Below are 17,280 nucleotides of genomic sequence, written 5' to 3'. Positions count from 1 at the left end.
CCTGTCTGATGAAGGATATGACCCTCTGCGTCCCGTATTTATCCATGTCCGGCAGGTTGATCTCGTCACAGAACAGCACCAGCCACTTCCCGAGCTGCACGGGGGCCAGGACAACCCCGCTCGGGGTGCGTCTGTACTCGCAGTAGTGGTCAAAGGTCTTCAGCAGGAGCTCCGGGGTGGTCGCGCTCGAGAAGTTAAGACCCACGACCTGCAGGAGGACAGAGGCCAGGGGAGCGGTGGAAGGCCGATCCCGTCCCTGGCCCCCGAGGTCGGCCGCCCGTCCCTGCCCCTTTACCTCCATGTCGGGCAGGGCCCGCAGGGCACTGAAGAGCGTCATGGTCTTGCCGGACCCGGGGGGCCCGCACAGGACCAGCGGCTTGTGCTCGGCCAGCCAGGTGTAGAGGAGGGCCTCGTGGCGGACGGTGTCCAGAGTGGGCACCACCACGTCCGGGGCGGCCACCTTGTGTGTCTCCACTTCAATCTGCGGCACCTTGGCCTGCCACGGCGACCACTCCCCACTGATGGACACCTGCACACAGGCGGGCGAGGGTCAGCCGGGGTCCCTGAGCCTGCCCGCCTGCAGGACCCGCTCCCTTTCACCCAAGTCAGGACCTCCAAGTTAACCCGCCTTCCCTGTACCACGGAAGACTAAAGGGACAAGATCCCTCTATGACAGGAAAGGCTGATAAGGGCAGGCGAGGCTGCTGCGGGGTGAGAACCGGGGAGGACGCAGCCCTCCGGCACGTGCCTCGTAGTCGATGATGGGGATGTTGGGCGCGGTGGGCAGCGGCACCGTGGTGATCCTCCTGATATACTCGCCCAGCTCTGCCCTCATCTTCAGCCTGCTGTCTCCAGACAAGGACCAAAGGATGGCGTAGACCAGGTACCGCTGCGGGGGGAGGAGGCAGATCCCGATTTGAGTGGAGTTTCAACATTCAAGGAGAGACAGGTACAGCGACATCAGCCCTGAAGCCGCGGTGCCCGGAGCACCCCCGCCGCCCAGACCTGGATGTAGCGCTCCAGCTGCTCGATCTGCATGGGGAAGTCGGGGTGGTTGGCGTTGTACTGTGCCACGTTGCGGCAGGCCTGGTGCAGCATGGAGAAGAGGGCGCCCAGGCAGCGCAGGCGCGTCAGGTCCATGATGTGCTCCAGCTTGAAGGCGTGCTCCAGCGCCTTGGTGACCAGCCCGTTGGACGTGAAGTACGGCTGCATGATCGTCGCCGCGTCCCTCTGGATCTGCGAGGGCGGGTCAACGGTGCTTAGCGGCCAGCTAGCAAGGCTGGGGACTTCCACCTGCTCTAACCCCGGCCCGGGAGAGGGCCGCGTCATGATGAAAACAGTTTTATGGGTTGAAAAATGAGGAGTCGAGGCTTCAGTGACCAATCCCACTCCTTCATCCTGGCAGTTCTCAAAAATCACGTTTCCTGGGAACACTGGTTTTTACCATCGAAACTGAAAATAGGCCGTTTTTCATTTGCAGAAAAATCTGAAAGAACTCTTTAAATTTACCATGCTCGTCTATGCTTTTGCAACTGTGACCACTGGCTTCCTCAGAAGCCGGTGTGAGACGACGCTGATTATGCTACCCTCCCATGAGTGCCAGGCTGCAGTGGGGGCAGTGCTGCTGTGGCGTGCCCGGGTTCGTGAGGGTGGGGGACCCCTTGGGCGCGCACTCCCAGCCCTGCCCGCACCTGCAGCATTGGGGAGGCGGCCTCCTCGCCCTCATCTTCCTTGCCCTTGCGCCGGCGCTGGGCCTCATCCTCCCCCTCGTCCAGCGGGATGCTGCGTAGCCTGGCCAGGAAGTTGTTGAAGATCATGTCCGTGCTCAGCACGTCCTCGCTGAACCAGACCATGCCGCAGCGCGACACGGTGGCCAGCGTGGCATACTTCAGGTCCTGCACCTCAAACATGATCCGCACCTGGAGGGAGACCGGTAAGCAGATTTTTTTAGGTAGGGATCAGGAAGTTAAAGTTGGTTTACCTACCTACCTACTGAAAAAGCAATTTAACTCTAATCTCTCCACACTCCATTCAGAAGTAAAAATATCTTAGTCTGCATCATTGCAACACCCACCAACCTCTCTCCCTAAGAACCTGGGCAGGAAAAAAAACCTGCGTGGTTGGGAGAACGGGGAGCTCCAATGGGACAGAACCATCGCTCCCGGACGGCGGGGCCCACAGTGAGGGGCTGTGGCCAGGCCCTTGCACTTGACCCTGCCAGGCCGGCCAGCAGGGCTTCCGTTTGCACAGGGCGTTGGCAGCCTCGCCGGGTCCACCGCTAGTAGCCGGTGGGGCTGAGAGACAAACCAGAGAGTCTGATCCCTGAGCCCTCACCTCAGGGCCGCCGTGCCTCACCAGGAGCGCCCCTTCCCCAAAACAGTGAGTCTACCGGGTGACGAGCTGAGGACAGAACCCGACAAATTGCATCAAGACACTCGTCTGCTGAGTGCGTATTCCTAGACCTGCATCTTGGTTTCTCAAGTAACATAACTGCTAATGGTGACCCTCTGGCGTGATAAGAGTACCCACTCACCCACGCAGAGGCCCTGCTGGAGCCTCCGTTCCCTCAACCCACCAGCAGATCCCATCGGCACGTGCTTTAACTCACGCCCACAACTCGGTCACTTCTCAGTATCCCCAAGGCCTCCCAGCTTACCCTGGCAAGCAAGCTCCAGTCCTTGGTGACCCCAGGCCTGTCTCCCCACGGGTCCTGGCCCTACGTCCCTCTGTGCTGGCCAACCGCCCCCCTCCTCCCGGCATGTGTGGGCACGCCCAGGGGCTCCTCCCCCCACCAGGCCTCCATCCGAATGCCCGCGAGTCCCATGAGCCGCTCCCTCTGAATGCTGAAGCCGCCAGCGTCCCCGTGAAGCCCTGATGGAGCGACCTCCTGCCTCAGCCACACTACTCCAGCCTGCTCTCGCTGTGGCCCCGTGCCCACTGCGCCCGTCTGTCTGTGGCCACCCCTGTGAGCCCCAGCAGAGCGGGGGTTTTGTCTGTGCTGGTTACGGCTGTATTTGCAGCATGTAGAAGGGACCCAGCGCACGGTGGCACTCCATAAACATGGGGTCAGAGCACGAACACACGTCCACGTCAGGCCTGCGCACGGTTCCTCACCTATCAGGTGTTGTAATCAGAAGGACCCGTACCAGACGCTCATTTCCGAGGGACGACTGTGAGGTCCACGTCTAAATCCCTCACTGCGCCACCTCCTAGAAATCCCCATAACCCTACCCCCCAGGGCTGCAGGAAAGGCTGACTGACGATTACAGAGCGTGCCTAACAATCAGTGAGCAGCAGCAGGTTACGAATGAACCCTCTGGAACATCTCTCACTGGCCCTGTGAATGGAACAGCCCTAGCCTAGCAGAGAGGGGCCAACTGTGAAGCTACTGACACCCGGGCCACCCCAGGGCGGTGGGAGCCGCCCTCCCGGCAGAGCACGCTGGGCACGGAGCGCATGCAGGCCGTACGTTGGGCGGGAGGCTGAGGCGCTCCCCGTTGGGCAGCGTCAGCAGCTTGTTGTCGTCCAGCACTGAGTTTAAGTTCTCCACCCACTCGGGGTCCACGTCGCCGTCAAAGACGATCCACTGGCGCTTCTGCAGCTCACCTCTCACGTTGTCTATGATCCTGGAGTGGAAGGGGTTAGGAGAGCGGTGACTCAGACTAAGACGCTCAGCTTGCACCCGTTTCTGAAGCGTTCCCAGGCTGTGTGAGAACAACGCACTGTTCCGCAGGGACAGGGCGCCAGGCCCTGGTTCTCTGGAGGCCCCGACCCAGCCCACGTGCACTCACTTTCTCAGAACATGTGTGAAGAGCCCGTCTGTCCACTCCCGGGTGTTGGGGTCCAGGGTTCCGTACAGGTGGTCTTTGCTGATGGCTTTGGGGTCGATGATGTGGGCCACGCCCTCCACACCCTCAAGCCTCTCCAGAGCCTTCAGAAGGACACGCCAGGCCATGCTCTTCCCACTGCCCGAGGGCCCCACCATCATCAGGCCATGGTTGATCTGGGTGATCTGATAGAGCTGGAGAACCTGGGGGCAAACCCAGCAGCGCCGTCAGCACTCGAGAGAAGGCATGCGAAGGCTCCTCCCGGCTTCTCACTGCGCCCATCAAGAGACACGTGCTGGGAGCCCTCCAGGAAATGCCTGCGATCTCTAACCCGAGCCCTCCAGCCGGCCACAACCACAGCGGGTAGAGAAGGGTTTAACTGCACTGAGGAGCTGTCTGAGGAGTCAGGGAGGCCGCAGCCAGTGGAACGGGAGCTGCTCAGCAAGCTGCCTCAGGAGAGACCCCTGCCAGGAAGGAGAGCAGCTGGAGGAGCCCCCGGTCTAACCCGGAAGCGAGGCTCAGGCTCACAGGCACAGCCTGTGCACACGACCCTCTTCTTCCTGAGTGACTCACAGCGGAGACGGAGGGAAGGAGCCAGTGCAGAAGAGAGTGTGAACTCTGTACCGAGGGGCACGTTGACGTTGTTAATTGTGATGCTGGACAGACCTGCTATCACAGACGCTTTTTTCCAGTGTCTGTCATTCCCCTTTAGCCAGCATTTTCAGAGAGCAAACTATACCACGGGAGTGAACATTTCAGGTAGTTTTACTATCACTGCAGTTAAGAAAAAATCCTATGGGGGACTTGGGGACAAACGTTCACAAACCAGATGACACGCCTGGGGGACAGAGCCCCATCAGACGTAGCTCCTCCTGGGTGGGCAGGGCCGTCGGATGGCTCTTGGCCCCTGGGGGGCTCTGTGAGGCTCCAGCCCCACCGCCCCCAGGGGTCTGTGAGGCTCTAGCCCCGCCACCCCTGGGGGGCTCTATGAGGCTCCAGCCCCGCCACCCCGGAGGTCTGTGAGGCTCCAGCCCTACCACCCCTGCGGGGGTCTGTGAGGCTCCAGCTCTGCCGCCCCTGGGGGTCTGTGAGGCTCCAGCCACGAGGCCCCACTCACCTTCTCCACCCACATCCCGCCGACCTCCTCTCCGTCCCCGTAAGTCAGGTACATCTCCTGACACACTTTCTTGAGCTCCTCCCGCAGCGCCGTCATTTCGCCTCGGTGGTACTGGACGCCGGGGAACACGTCCGACAGGAGGCTGAAGAGCAGCGGGATGTCTTCGGCCACCAGCTTCGGCACCATCGTCTCACAGACGCTCTGGATCAGGATCTGTGGGGGAGACGGGCTGAGCTCCAGGGGCGGCGGCTCCGCGTCCCTGGCTCTGTCCCCACAGCAACCCAGGCCCGCGGGCCCTGAGAACAAGCTCGGAGACCCAGCACCCTGCCCCACCCACCCCTGCCCGTCTGGCACGCATCTCCTCTGTCCGTCCTGGGACATGGGAGCCACGATTTGGGTGCGGGGGAGGCGAGCCGGCCCGGCTGAGCAGGAAGACACCCGCTCACCTCCTGCTCAGGCAGGTTTTCCGCGATCTCTCCTTCATCGACTGCCTCCCCGCGCTCCTCCTTCTCCCTCTTGATCTTCTGGATCCGCTCCCGTTTCACGTTCCCTGCGCTCACCAGCACACTCTTCAAGGCTCGCAGACCAAAGTCGTAGTGGCTTTGGGAAGAGAGCTGCTCGTCACACAGTCTGAAAGAGAAAGGGTTTCCTTAAGAACAGTATCCGCTGAGCACCAAGCAGCGTCAGACGTCAAGAAACGAGAGCGGACGTGTGGAAGGAAATGTAATTACACAGGCCAAGTTTAAATGGTGCAGTTAACACGTGCCAGAAGCACGATTAGGAATGATGCGAAGCGACTCACTTGAAAAAAGGGACGATCTTGTTGGCGAGGACCTCGGCGGTGCGGAAGCCCTGAGAGTACAGCATGACCTGGGCGATGAGCTGACGGTCGGGTTTGGTCATGGCCAAGCTCCGGAACAGCTTCTTCAAGTTGTCTGGGAGGTTCGACCGGCCCGCATAGCCGGGGTTCATGGTGATGAAGATGGCCATGTCTGGGCTCACCTTCACTTGTTTGTTCAGCAGCTCACAGGTAATGGGGGCAGAGGCTGAAATTCAGGTGATGGCGTTAAGGCTTGCGATGGTCAAAATACCACCATAAAATCTGAAACCTCAAGCCCAGCGCCCTGCTGGCCCGGGACCCCATGGGAGCCGCGGCCTGGCCTTTCTGCGGGCTCTCAGCAGCACGACACCCTCTGCCCGGGGAGACCCGTTTCCAGCCTCCCCGCCCACGCAAGAGCCACCCAGATGTGGCGTGGATCAAGTCACCGGAGCGGGAAGCCCACTACCCTATCTGCGCATCACCGCTGGGTGTCACGCGTCAGTGAAGAATAGAAACACAGCCTGACAGTAGCTACAGCAACAAAAACGGGTCCAGCTGTGATAAAGCCGACTGGCTTAGACCACGGGCATGGCCCTTGCCTAGAGCCATTAAAAACACCCACACAAACCAAACCCCCACAGCTCTGCACACTCAGGGGCCAGGCTTCCTCCATATGTGAGCACGCAGCTCAGAGGCACTCATTTCTCTGACATTTGTTTTATTCGGGTCTGGTAAGACGAGATACTATTTCTAGGGAATAAAAGGGAAAATAACGGGTAAACTACCCATCACAGATGTATTTAACTCCTCCAGCCCATGCGCCTAGGCTCTGTGTGGAACTAGCTCCCAGGGACCCCCAAACACACGACCAGGGTCTGGTCTCAACACTCCGGCCGGGAGGCCTGGCTCTGCGGGGACACGGGGGGAGCCTGGGGCCTCTGTCTGCAGAGGAAGGACCAGCCGCCGCTAGCTGCCATGGGGCGAGGGGGGCAGTGCCATCCTGGGCTCCGCCCACGTCTTCCATCAGGTCGCACCGCCCCGCCTGCAACCGCGGGTCTGGGAGCTACACTGAAGCCTCGCGCATCTCTAACCCACAGCAGCGTAACTGGAGCAAGAAGACGGGCCTCACTCTTATCCAAGTTGGGGTTGGAGTGCTCGCGCAGCGCCTCCTGGATGCACTGCACCTGCTGCGACACGGCCGACAGCATCCGCTCCTCCAGGCGGTTGAACTCGTCAAAGCAGCCCCAGGCCCCCACCTGGCAGAGCCCCACAAAGATGCGCCCCATCGCCTGAAACGAGAAGAAGAAAGGAGCTAAGAGACGGCCTCGGTGCCGGCCACGTGGGGCTCCGATCCTGGCTTGGGTGATGGGTCCGACCCCGGGCAAGTCACATCCTGAAACCTGCCTGCTCCTCTTTGAAATGGGAATAATACCACCTTCCTCCCGGAGGAGTGCAGGGGGGTGGGGTAGACTGTGAAGGTGGAACCAGCTTCGCCGGTGAGGCAAGGAGCCCAGCCCTAAACGTAGCAAGTACTCCACACACAGCTGTACAGATATAATGTATTATTTTCCCTCGTCTCCCCAAAATATTCCAGTGACAAAGCTGACACTTTTCGTTGTTTAAAACAACCTTCCCTATTTGTTTTTCCTAAACACAGACACCAGAAAAATACATTACACCAAAGAGTTAACCTGGCGACGTGAAGCTCAAGTCGGTGTCACGCACCGGCTGGCCCCTCAAACAGCTCCAGTCACCCTGTTCCCAAAGGAGAGTGCTGTGTGCACGGCTCACGGCCCCCAGAGGCGCAGGCCTGCATCCCCACCCGGCCCTCAGCTCTAGGCAGTTCCCTCGGAGCTTCTCACCTGGAAATCAAAGGTCTCGTCACAGTTGAAAACTAAAACAAAGCGCCCCAGCTGATGGCCGAGAGCTTTGACAGACTCGGTCTTCCCGGTCCCCGCAGGCCCTGTCATGTGAAGAAAGGGAATCGAGAATAAAAGTGAGAACACGTCTTTAGCTTTAAGAACTGCAAAAAGCAATTCTTTTCCAAAAAATCAAAGTACAGTTCGCCCTCTGTCTCTACGCAAGTCCCACTGGGTCCCACTGTCGGCCCTCCATATCCACAGGTTCCACATCCATGGATTCAACCAACCTCAAAAGGAAGCTTCAATTCACGGCTGGTTCAGTCTGAGGGTGTGAATCCTGTGAACACGGAAGGCTGACTGCACATCTATTAAAAAATCTGTGTCCAAGTGGACCCTCGCAGTTCAAACCAGTGCTGTTCAAAGGTCAACTACAAATGTAGTAACTGATGTAAAGATTTAAAGTTTAAGAATGTACCAGCCACGTAGTTAAGAAATACATTTAGATTATTTGCTTCATCTCTGAAAAGTAGGTTTACCGTTTGACTTCACCTGACCAGGTGCGTGGAGGGACTCACCGAACGGGGACCCCCCGAGCCTGGCCTCCAAGGCCTGCGTCATCGTCAAATAGCAGCGGTCGGTGAGGGGGGTCTGGACCAGCTTGTCCTGAACACCCAGGTACTCGAAGCCATAGTTAAACTTGGCATTTGCCATCTGAATCGACAGCTGCTGCAACACGTCGGTCTGCTTCGGGTCAAAGTAGAACCGCATCTGGCTGAGCCACTCGAAAGACTTGGCGTTGTCGACCTTGCTCTTGATCAGGGACCTGGTGACATCTCTCTGGTGAACCAGCTCTGTGATCTGAAGAAAGACTCACTTTAGGAGTTTATTGTAACGGACACTCCCTGCAGTACAGAAGTGCCTCCTCTGGGACTGCGCATTACTGAGGAGACTTTGAGATTGAGATCCTAGGTCCAGTTACGATGTAAATAAATATTCCGAAACATAAATTTACTTTTAAAAACAAGAGAACTGGTGTTCACACGATGGAATTACATAGAATAAAGAACTACAACAAAAACAAAGAAACAACAGAAACACCTTATTCTAAGTAAAAACTCTGCAACTTGCATAAAACATGATGGGAGAAGAGCAGTCTCTGACCTAACTGTCTGTCTGCTGCACAGGATGGTGCCAGCCCAGTGGTAAAGTGACGAGGCTCACAGGCACGCCTCCCGAGGGCGCTCTGGGAAGGCAGGCGCGAGAGCGTGAAAACCCCGAGGGCGGAGAGTCCCTCTCTGTACCGGGAGTCACCTCTGTACCAGGAGGTCGTGCATTTGGCTCCTGTTCCCCAAGGTTGCCTTTCAATAGGAAGAGAGCGCCAAGGACCACCCAGCACTTGTCAACAGGCCATCGACTTGCTTTTCTCCCAGACGCCAATGAGGGTATTTCTCGGGCTTGAGTTCTTTTAGCAGCTTGAGGGGAGGGCAGGGGAGCCTGGTCGGGAGGAGGAGGACTCACCAAGTGCTCCAGCTTGCGCCTGCGGAGTGGGGGCTGCTCCATGAGGACCGAGTCGGCCAGCACGTTGAGGGTGACCTCCACGTTGCTCAGCACGGAGTGCAGGGGGGCCGCGTCGCCGCTCCCGCCCATGCTGCTCAGCGCCGTCTCCACGTTCTCAGACCAGGCGATCTGGGCTGACAGGACCACCAGCTGGGCCTGGGAGACGTGGCACACAGGAGACCCAAAAGAGTGGTTTTAAAGATCAGCCGGTGTCCTCACCTCCAGACCGTCCCCCTTCTGCTGGACAGTACCTGGTATTTGTCAATCCAGGTGATGTAGGTATTTGGGTCAATTGATGTTGCTTTACCAAAGATCTCGACTTCAGTAACGGACTCAGCAAGGAGTTTGGCTAGCGTGACCCGCATCTCCTTCTCCACCAGCGTGAGCCACTCGTTGATTTTGGGATGTTCGGTGATTGACACGGGGGTTTTAAACATAACCTGAAATAAAGAAAACCTAAGAATTAAGGTGTGCGAAGACAGGAGCGAGGTTTTCTGAGTTACGATCATAAACGTTAACTACCTCCTCTCCTTCACGGGACGAGATGCCCAGGACAACTGAGTTGTCTTCATTGAGGATGATGCTCGAAACGCCAGCAAACATTTTCTTGAAGTGTTTCTGTAACTTAGCTACATTCTTACTGTTTCCAATGATTTCAAGCAAATCTTCATCACCCACAAAATAGAATCTAAAATCGAAACAGCATTTAAGTTGCTAAAACACGACACGTACAGAAGTAAGGTGAATCAAATAGTAAGAAAGGAAAGTGGACATGAATGGTGTGGACCATCTCCAGCCTGAATGCAGATCACATCCAGGTTTTCTCTAGCCCTCAGTAAAAGAGACACACTCACCTAACAAGATGCTGAAAAGAAATACAATGCATTTCATATAATTCACTTCACGTCACCAATTTTTAAAAAACCTGCTCTATTTATAGTAAGTAAACTATTCAGAGGGCTTCCCTGGGCTCAGACCATGAAGAATCTGCCTGCAGTGCAGGAGACCCGGGTTCTATCCCTGGGTTGGGAAGATCCCCTGGAGGAGAGCATTGGCAACCCACTCCAGTATTCTTGCCTGGAAAATCCCCGTGGACAGAGGAGCCTGGCAGGCTACAGTCCATGGGGTTGCAAAGAGTTGGACACAACTAAGCGACTTTCACTCACTCAAACTATTCAGAAAGAAAAAAAAAAAGCCACTTAGAAAATAAAATCATCAGAGTGAGTTTTTTAAGAGAGGCAAGCTGCCTGGGAGGGGGAATAATAGTTTAAATGGAACTTAGTATGAAAACCCACGGTAGAAAATAAAGAGGACTCACTCGATGAAAGGGAAACAGTATTCATCAAATGGGTCACTGGTAAGAAAACTCTTGATGTCAGAGTTAGCAACACACAGGCCAGGAGGGAGGAAACCGCAGAGCTGGACTTCCCTTCAGTCCACACGGGAGACTCCCCTCACCTGGGGAAAGACGAGCGCTCTCTTTCCAGGTACTCTCCCAGGGCTTTCTGGATCTTTCCCAGCAGGTCTGCCAATCTCTCCAGAGACCTCTGCACCCCCTGGATGTTCAGAACATCCATCACCAGGGGAGACTTGGATACTTTCTTCATCAGAGCCAAGAACTCCGTGCTGATGCTACAGGTCAAATTAGAAGCGAGGTTACTGTCAGCCTTCATGCAGAGCGTCCCCAGCCAAGCCCTCCCTTCTGCCCCCACCCCAGGAGGCCGAACCTCTGGAACCGCTGGGTCTCCACCGGCAGCAGGTGCTTGATATCTGCACTGCCCGTGAAGATGCCCTCCAGGTAGACCCAGCGCCTCTGCACGTCGATCCACACGTCAAACAGGGCCATGATGCGGTTCAGTTTGTCTTCCCAGCTCAGGGCATCCTCCTCAAACACCTAGCGGGCGAAAGAGGGCAGAGGTCAACTGCTACCCCTCTCCCCTCTCAGATACGCCAGAACTTACCCCAAGATGCAGACAAACATCCAATCAAGTTATGTGACTCACTTTTTCTAAAAACAGGTCCCTGGTAACTGAGCCTGACCATTTTTATTTTTAAAATATATATTAATTTATTTAGGCCGTGTAGCACTTGGGGTCTTAGTTCCCTGACCAGGGATCGAACCTGTGCTCCCTGCAGTGGAAGCCTGGAGTCTTAACTGCTGGACTGCCTGGGGCGTCCCCATGAGGCTGCGGGCATTATGGCAGATGTGCGGTAGGGAAGCCGCCATAGTAGTACCTTGTAATACGGAGAAAGTTTCATGGCGGACACGCTGTTGATGTGCTCTTTGACCTTGTTGAAGAGGTCGTCCCAGCCGCGGATCAGGCGACACTTGTTCTGATAGTTAACCAAGTCCAATTCGTACGTGTTCCACACTTCACGTATCTGAATTAAAACCCAAAGAGGTAGGTCATCAATGTATGGGCATTGGCCAGCCACATAAGTGGCCAGGTGAGTCAACAATATGAGGACAGGAGGGACCGCAGGTGAGACTCCGTCTCACAGCCCAGGTGGCGTCACAGCCTGACCCACACCTGCTTCAGGAACTCCTCCAGAGCCATCTCCCCCTGGGCCACGAGCAGCACGTCCTTGACCACAGCTTCGTTTTTCTGCAGGTCCACGTCCCAGATTTGGCCGAGGGTCAGCTCAGAAACAACCCAGTTCACGTGAAGCCGCTTCATCAGCTGTTTCCAGTGGCGGTCCTTAAGCGCTTCGGACTTGAGCTCGATCACCAGCATGTTTATCTGTGGGGAGAGGGAGCCGAGTCACCCGCGCGGCGTGTTTCCGGCTGACCTCCCAGCCCGCAGCTCTGGGTCACCCACCTTCAGGTAACCTTTCAGAAGCCTCTGCACAAACTCGTAGGACGCGTACTGCCGCAATCGGGCGGGGAAGTTTTTCAGCTGGTTCAGGAGGCCGTCTAAATTCTGTCGAAGCTGTCAAGAGAAACCCAAAGTGGTATTCAGTTTGCCGACGTTCCTTTAAAGGGTGAAACATTTAAAAACAAGCCTTAAAAGAAATTTCAGATAAACGACTGGAAGGGACTTCTTGTGAGCTCGCGGTACAACTCCCTGCTCGCCAAGTTCCTACGTAAAGTCTCCAGCTTCCACCATGTGAAGGGCAGCACAGTATCTGTGTTACTGACACGCACCTTTCGAGGCTGCACTGAAACCCACGGCTGCTCCTTCATCTGGTCAATCTGCTCCCAGACCTTAGAGAGCTCTGACCAAACGCCTTTGAGGTCCTGTAACTCTTCTAAGGCCACCTGCGATCAAGGACAGCAGAGCAGTTACACTTCGGGCGAGGAGCCACCTCGGACTCTGCCAGGGCCTGTGCAGCCGGGCTGGGGGCGAGGTCAGCACGAGGTGCCCGGGCCCACACGCCCGCGGGAGCGGCTCGTACCTGGACGCGCTCTTCGCTGCCGCTGAGAAGCCCCGTGTCGGTCAGCTCCAGGGCCTCCTTGGCCTTCGCGCACTTCTCGCGGTCGTCCTTCAGTCTGCCGAACTTCCCTTCGTATATGGTGAGCGCCTGCAGCGCCTCTTCTGGACGCAGGTTGCCCTGAAGCGGTCAAGACCAGCGAGTCAGAGCCAGGTTTCAGAGAGAGGGCCTGGCTCCGAGGCGCTGGAGGGGTCGCTGCGCTTCCTTGAGTGTGTCTGCATGTAAACGTTCAGAAGTGCGTGCTGGCGATGCGTGCCCATTACTTCCAGGTCTGACCCGGGCAAGGTGAGCACCCGTCAACTCAGGCGTCCCCTTGCGGAGTGCCGGGGAGACACTGACCTGGGTCTGGAGCGGGCCACCCCCGCCAGGCACGCCCTCCCCGGGGGCACAGCCCTGGCATCAGGGACGAGGGAAGGAGGAGAGCAGCGTTCTCACCAGAGGCCGCTCAGCTTCTGCACTAACACGATTCACAGATCTCTTTCCACTTTAATAACCTTTGAGAATGACTATATCAAGTATCAGTTCAGGTTCTTTATCTCTGTTTTGCCACACTGTGTGACTTGTGGGACCTCAGCTCCCTGACTGGGGGTGAAGCCAGGCCCTCAGGAGTGAGAGCGCCGAGTCCTAACCACTGGACCCCCAGGGCACTCCCTCAGTGAGAGTTCTAACTGTAAGACATCGCCAGTGGGGCGAGGCACAGACGTCCACGCTGAGGTGCTGCATTCTTGCCTGCTGATCAGCCCTCACTCCCCCGCACGACCTGGCAGTCCCGGCGTCAGCGAAGCACAGCCTGCTTCACCCCGGGGCCCCTCGGACCAACCAGACACCAAGTGGGAGCTCAGGCCAGCAGCACGGATGGGCTGAGGGCAGGACAGAGGCCGACCCAGCAGATGTGCGTGTGTGCCGGGGGTGGCGGGGAGCCCGATCGGTCCCCAGGCCTCGTGTGGAGAATCGCAGCCCTGACCACAAAACCCGACCAGCACCTGGGACATATTCACATCCTTCTCCTGCGGTGTTTACACGTGTGCCTCCATGTGAATTCCACCCAGCGAACCAGGCAGGCTGTTTCCTCCACGCCTGCACCCCATCCCGGCTGTCTGCACGCCCCTCTACTATCTAGGATGCATGCACATCCTTCTCCTGCAGTGTTTACACATGTGCGCCTGTGAATTCCACCCAGTGGAATTAAGTGGGCCGTGACCTCCACACCTGCGCCCTGTCTGCCCGTTTGCAGGCCCCTCGGCCGTCGGCACACCTGCCTGCCCCCACTGGTCCCCACACGCCAGACTCCCCGCTGAGCAGCGAGGCACCAACACAATGCCCCCAGCACGTGTCTCCGTCTGACTTAAAATGCGTGTCCTTCCTGTTCCCTTCTCCCCCTCCGGCTCCTGCGGGAGCGTGTCCCCCTGGGGCCAGGCTCCTTTCTGGTCATGGCTGTGTTCCTGCTGCCCAGAACACGGTTGGTGCTCAATACAAACTTGAACGAATGCGGAGGCCTGGCTGCGGCAGTCTCTGGGCACAGAGAGGCTTAACCTCTGCGACGACAGCGGCACAGCCCAGGACGGCCCCAGAGCACAGGCCAAGCAGTGGCGCCGGGGGACGCCTGGCCTGAGTCCACAAGAGGGACAAGTCCAACTTCTGAGTACAACTAAGAGGGTAACTTACGAGCAGAGAAACGTTAGGCGTTAGAAGCATTCCCTGACTTAAATGACTGTCGTGACGGGTCTGGGTAAAAAGAGGCCTATCTAAGCTGGTTTTCAGTTTCACATCCACTCTCTGCAAGGACGGCTCCCTTAATTGCAGGAAGGAAGCGCCCTCACCCTGGAGAGCTCAGCCGCGGAGGCGCCTCGGTCTGCCGGCAGGGACGGCCGGCGCTGCAGGCCGGGGCGCGGGGCTCACCGTGACGGGCTTGGTTTTCTCCCAGTCGGTCAGCAGGTCGGTGGTGCGGCTCTCCACGGCCCGGTCCTCCTGCACGATCTTCATCTGCAGGTTGGCCACCTGCTGCTGGATGGCGGAGTCCTTCCGCCTCATGATGTCGTTGAAGGCCCCCCACTCCCCCTCGATGTTGTCGATGTAGAGCCAGGATGGCGGGAACTGGAACCTCTGCTTCTCCAGCAGCCGCTGGCCATTGCGGTAGAGCTGGAGAGGGAACAAACGCACGGGGCTTTTTCCTCTAGAAGGGCAACAGGAACTACAGTCAGACTGCACCAAGAAGACACCCATGGGTACAGAACACGCCTGCTTTCCACCAGGAACCTCCCCTCCCCACAGCGCTGCGGCCACAGGGCAGCAGGCAGCCGAGGGGCCCGGCTGGGCCAGCGCTGGGACTGCCCCGGCTGCACCGAGGCAGCCCCGAGCAGGGCCTGAGCACCCCGGAACTGGGCTTCACACCCTAGGTCCAAACTATGAGAAGGAAATTGAAGTTTGAGGACTTGAAGATCAACAACTAAAATAAAAAGATTTCAAAAGACAAGAACCTGTGGTTCTCAAACCCCGAAGTACCTGAGGATCACCTGCAAAGCTTTTTAAAATGCTGCCGCCTAGGACGCCGGCGTCCACCTTTACAGGATGGCAGGGGGTACGACAGAGACGCCCCGGGGACCCCCAAGGCACAGCGAAGGACAGAGCTCACCTCGACTTGCTTCTCAAACTGCTTGATCTTCCGTTTCAGAGACTGCACGTAGGTGATGAAGGTCACCGCGTCGGAGGTGCTGGCCGTGTCCACGGAGTGCTGCTCCAGCTCCTGGCGGGACTGTGGGGGGACAGCACGGTGTCGGTCGGGGCGCCCAGGGGCCGGCGGGCCTGCCACCCCGCAGGCTCCCGTCTCCTCACCTTGGAGATCTGCGAGTGGAACTCGGTCATGTTGGAGCCGAGCATCTGCCCAAACTTGCTGAGTACCTCCTTGTGCCACGAGTCGTACTTCAGGTTCACCTTTGACTGGACCTGCGGGGGGAGCAGTGTTCACACCGCAGCTTCCCTGTGGTCACACGCTGCGTCACGGCCACCGTGCAGGAAGCCGGCGGGGCTCACCTTGCCGTAATCTATCACCACCGGTCCAAACTCTTTCTTGGTCTCTGCATTGTCGAAGGTTCCTCGGGCCTTCCTTATCTGGACCAAGAGAGCTTGCCACTTGTTGAGATCTTCCCCGAGCCGGTTATAGATGTTCTCGGCTTGCATGTCCCACAAGCACTGATACTGAAGCCAGACCTGCAAATGAAGAATGCAGTTTCACACTACAGCTTGACTTCTCATTTTATGAAACATTAATACATATGGTCATAATCTGTTAAAAAGGTTTGTGTTCTTTCATCACTGTTAGGAATAAACTCTCATTTCAAATGCTCAGTTTCCCAACCAAAAGAGAATAAAGTTTTCTGCTTTCCAAAATGATTAATACCCCAAAAGGTTCATTCTATTGTTCACTCCTTGCTTTAAAGTAGCAAACATTACCTCATAAATCGCATTACGTTTAGTCAAGACTTCTTAGCTGCACATTCATTCAGGCTCACACTGCGTCTAAGATGGATCACGCGCACCGGAGGGAGAGGAGCGCCTCACCTTGACGTACTGCTCGACTTCGGTGACGATGCCCATGACTGCAGAGTAGGACTCCTCCAGGGCCACAGGGCCGTCCGGCATCCGCGTCAGCGCGTTCCGGTAGAACTTCTCTTCTTCTGTCAGTTCGTAGTGGACGCCCACCTAATGGAACAAAGCCGGAAATGAACACAGGGAGTGCGTACAGAAATGTGAACCTCAGCTACCTTTCACTGAAGTCAACTGAAAGAAATGCTATTTAATGGATAACGTTCATTCATCCCAGTCACAAGTGACCCAAGTATATTTAACTCATCAAACCAAGAAAAGGAACATCAACCACAAGCTGGAAGGTGTGGCATCCCTGTTTGAACAGGCGTGCCTCAGGAGCGGGGAGCAGGGTGTCCAGAGTGGGCCCCACGAGACCTGAGCCTCTCATCCCAGAGGGCAGGACCGAGGGTGTCGCCTCGGGGAGCGAGGGACCACCACCGAGTGTGAACACCAGCGTGCACACAGTCACTTGTCAGCGTCAACAACCTGCGGGCCAGTCACAGGCCAGGCACTGCTGCAGGCATTATGAACAGACAAAGACATCTGCTGGCACAGACTTAGGTTCTGCGGGAGAGGAGAGACAACCAAGGGAAAAGCAAAATACACAGGATGTCAGATGGCGAGCAGGGCTGGGGAGAAACGGGGTTGGGAAGGAATGCAGGGGGGAGGATGTATTTCACACGGTGGGGGCACGGGAGGCCTCACTGAGGAGGTGACCCTGGGCAGAGACTGGGTGAGGAGGGGCACCGTGGGGACAGGGGATGAGCAAGGGCAGAGGCCTGGGGCCAGCGTCTGCCTGGCCTGTGTGAGGACAGGCGGGCCCCGCGCGCCGCAGCAGAGCCGGGGGCGGAGAGGCAGGAGGCAGAGTGCCACATGTCGGGGGCCCGCAGGCCCCCGTGGTGGGCAAGATGGGAAGCCATTACCAGCCTCCCAAAGCAGCAGCGTCGGGGTCCACACACACCTAAGAGGTACCCTGGGCTGCTGTGCTGACCGCAGCTTTTAGAGGGACGAGAGCAGAGACCAGTGAGGAGGGGGCTTGACTAGGCCTGCGGGTGAGATGCACCCTGCACGTCTGCAGCG

General features: G+C 57.3%; 1 protein-coding gene across 2 annotated transcripts in view; it reads right to left on the bottom strand.

The window, feature by feature from the left end:
* DYNC1H1 (dynein cytoplasmic 1 heavy chain 1) overlaps positions 1–17,280 on the bottom strand; it is a 62,229-nt gene that overhangs the window by 21,990 nt on the left and 22,959 nt on the right. For both annotated transcript variants that reach the window (XM_043489271.1, XM_043489270.1), the window contains exons 12-39: positions 16,174–16,314; positions 15,646–15,822; positions 15,448–15,558; positions 15,248–15,367; positions 14,515–14,754; positions 12,580–12,735; positions 12,329–12,442; positions 12,003–12,113; positions 11,715–11,924; positions 11,419–11,565; positions 10,911–11,077; positions 10,642–10,815; positions 9,706–9,871; positions 9,435–9,623; positions 9,145–9,339; positions 8,202–8,484; positions 7,627–7,727; positions 6,894–7,053; positions 5,747–5,990; positions 5,391–5,574; positions 4,945–5,157; positions 3,792–4,030; positions 3,470–3,626; positions 1,692–1,919; positions 1,006–1,236; positions 749–889; positions 296–529; positions 2–208 (exon numbers count right to left, since the gene is read on the bottom strand). In XM_043489271.1, coding sequence (XP_043345206.1) covers positions 2–208; positions 296–529; positions 749–889; positions 1,006–1,236; positions 1,692–1,919; positions 3,470–3,626; positions 3,792–4,030; positions 4,945–5,157; positions 5,391–5,574; positions 5,747–5,990; positions 6,894–7,053; positions 7,627–7,727; positions 8,202–8,484; positions 9,145–9,339; positions 9,435–9,623; positions 9,706–9,871; positions 10,642–10,815; positions 10,911–11,077; positions 11,419–11,565; positions 11,715–11,924; positions 12,003–12,113; positions 12,329–12,442; positions 12,580–12,735; positions 14,515–14,754; positions 15,248–15,367; positions 15,448–15,558; positions 15,646–15,822; positions 16,174–16,314 — 5,040 coding nt within the window. The remainder of the gene's footprint in view (position 1; positions 209–295; positions 530–748; positions 890–1,005; positions 1,237–1,691; positions 1,920–3,469; positions 3,627–3,791; positions 4,031–4,944; positions 5,158–5,390; positions 5,575–5,746; positions 5,991–6,893; positions 7,054–7,626; positions 7,728–8,201; positions 8,485–9,144; positions 9,340–9,434; positions 9,624–9,705; positions 9,872–10,641; positions 10,816–10,910; positions 11,078–11,418; positions 11,566–11,714; positions 11,925–12,002; positions 12,114–12,328; positions 12,443–12,579; positions 12,736–14,514; positions 14,755–15,247; positions 15,368–15,447; positions 15,559–15,645; positions 15,823–16,173; positions 16,315–17,280) is intronic.

This window comes from Cervus canadensis, chromosome 17 (genome assembly GCF_019320065.1).
Source record: "Cervus canadensis isolate Bull #8, Minnesota chromosome 17, ASM1932006v1, whole genome shotgun sequence".
NCBI lineage: Eukaryota > Metazoa > Chordata > Mammalia > Artiodactyla > Cervidae > Cervus > Cervus canadensis.
The sequence above is the reverse complement of the archived record's forward strand: the minus strand, read 5'-3'. Positions and strand labels throughout refer to the sequence as shown.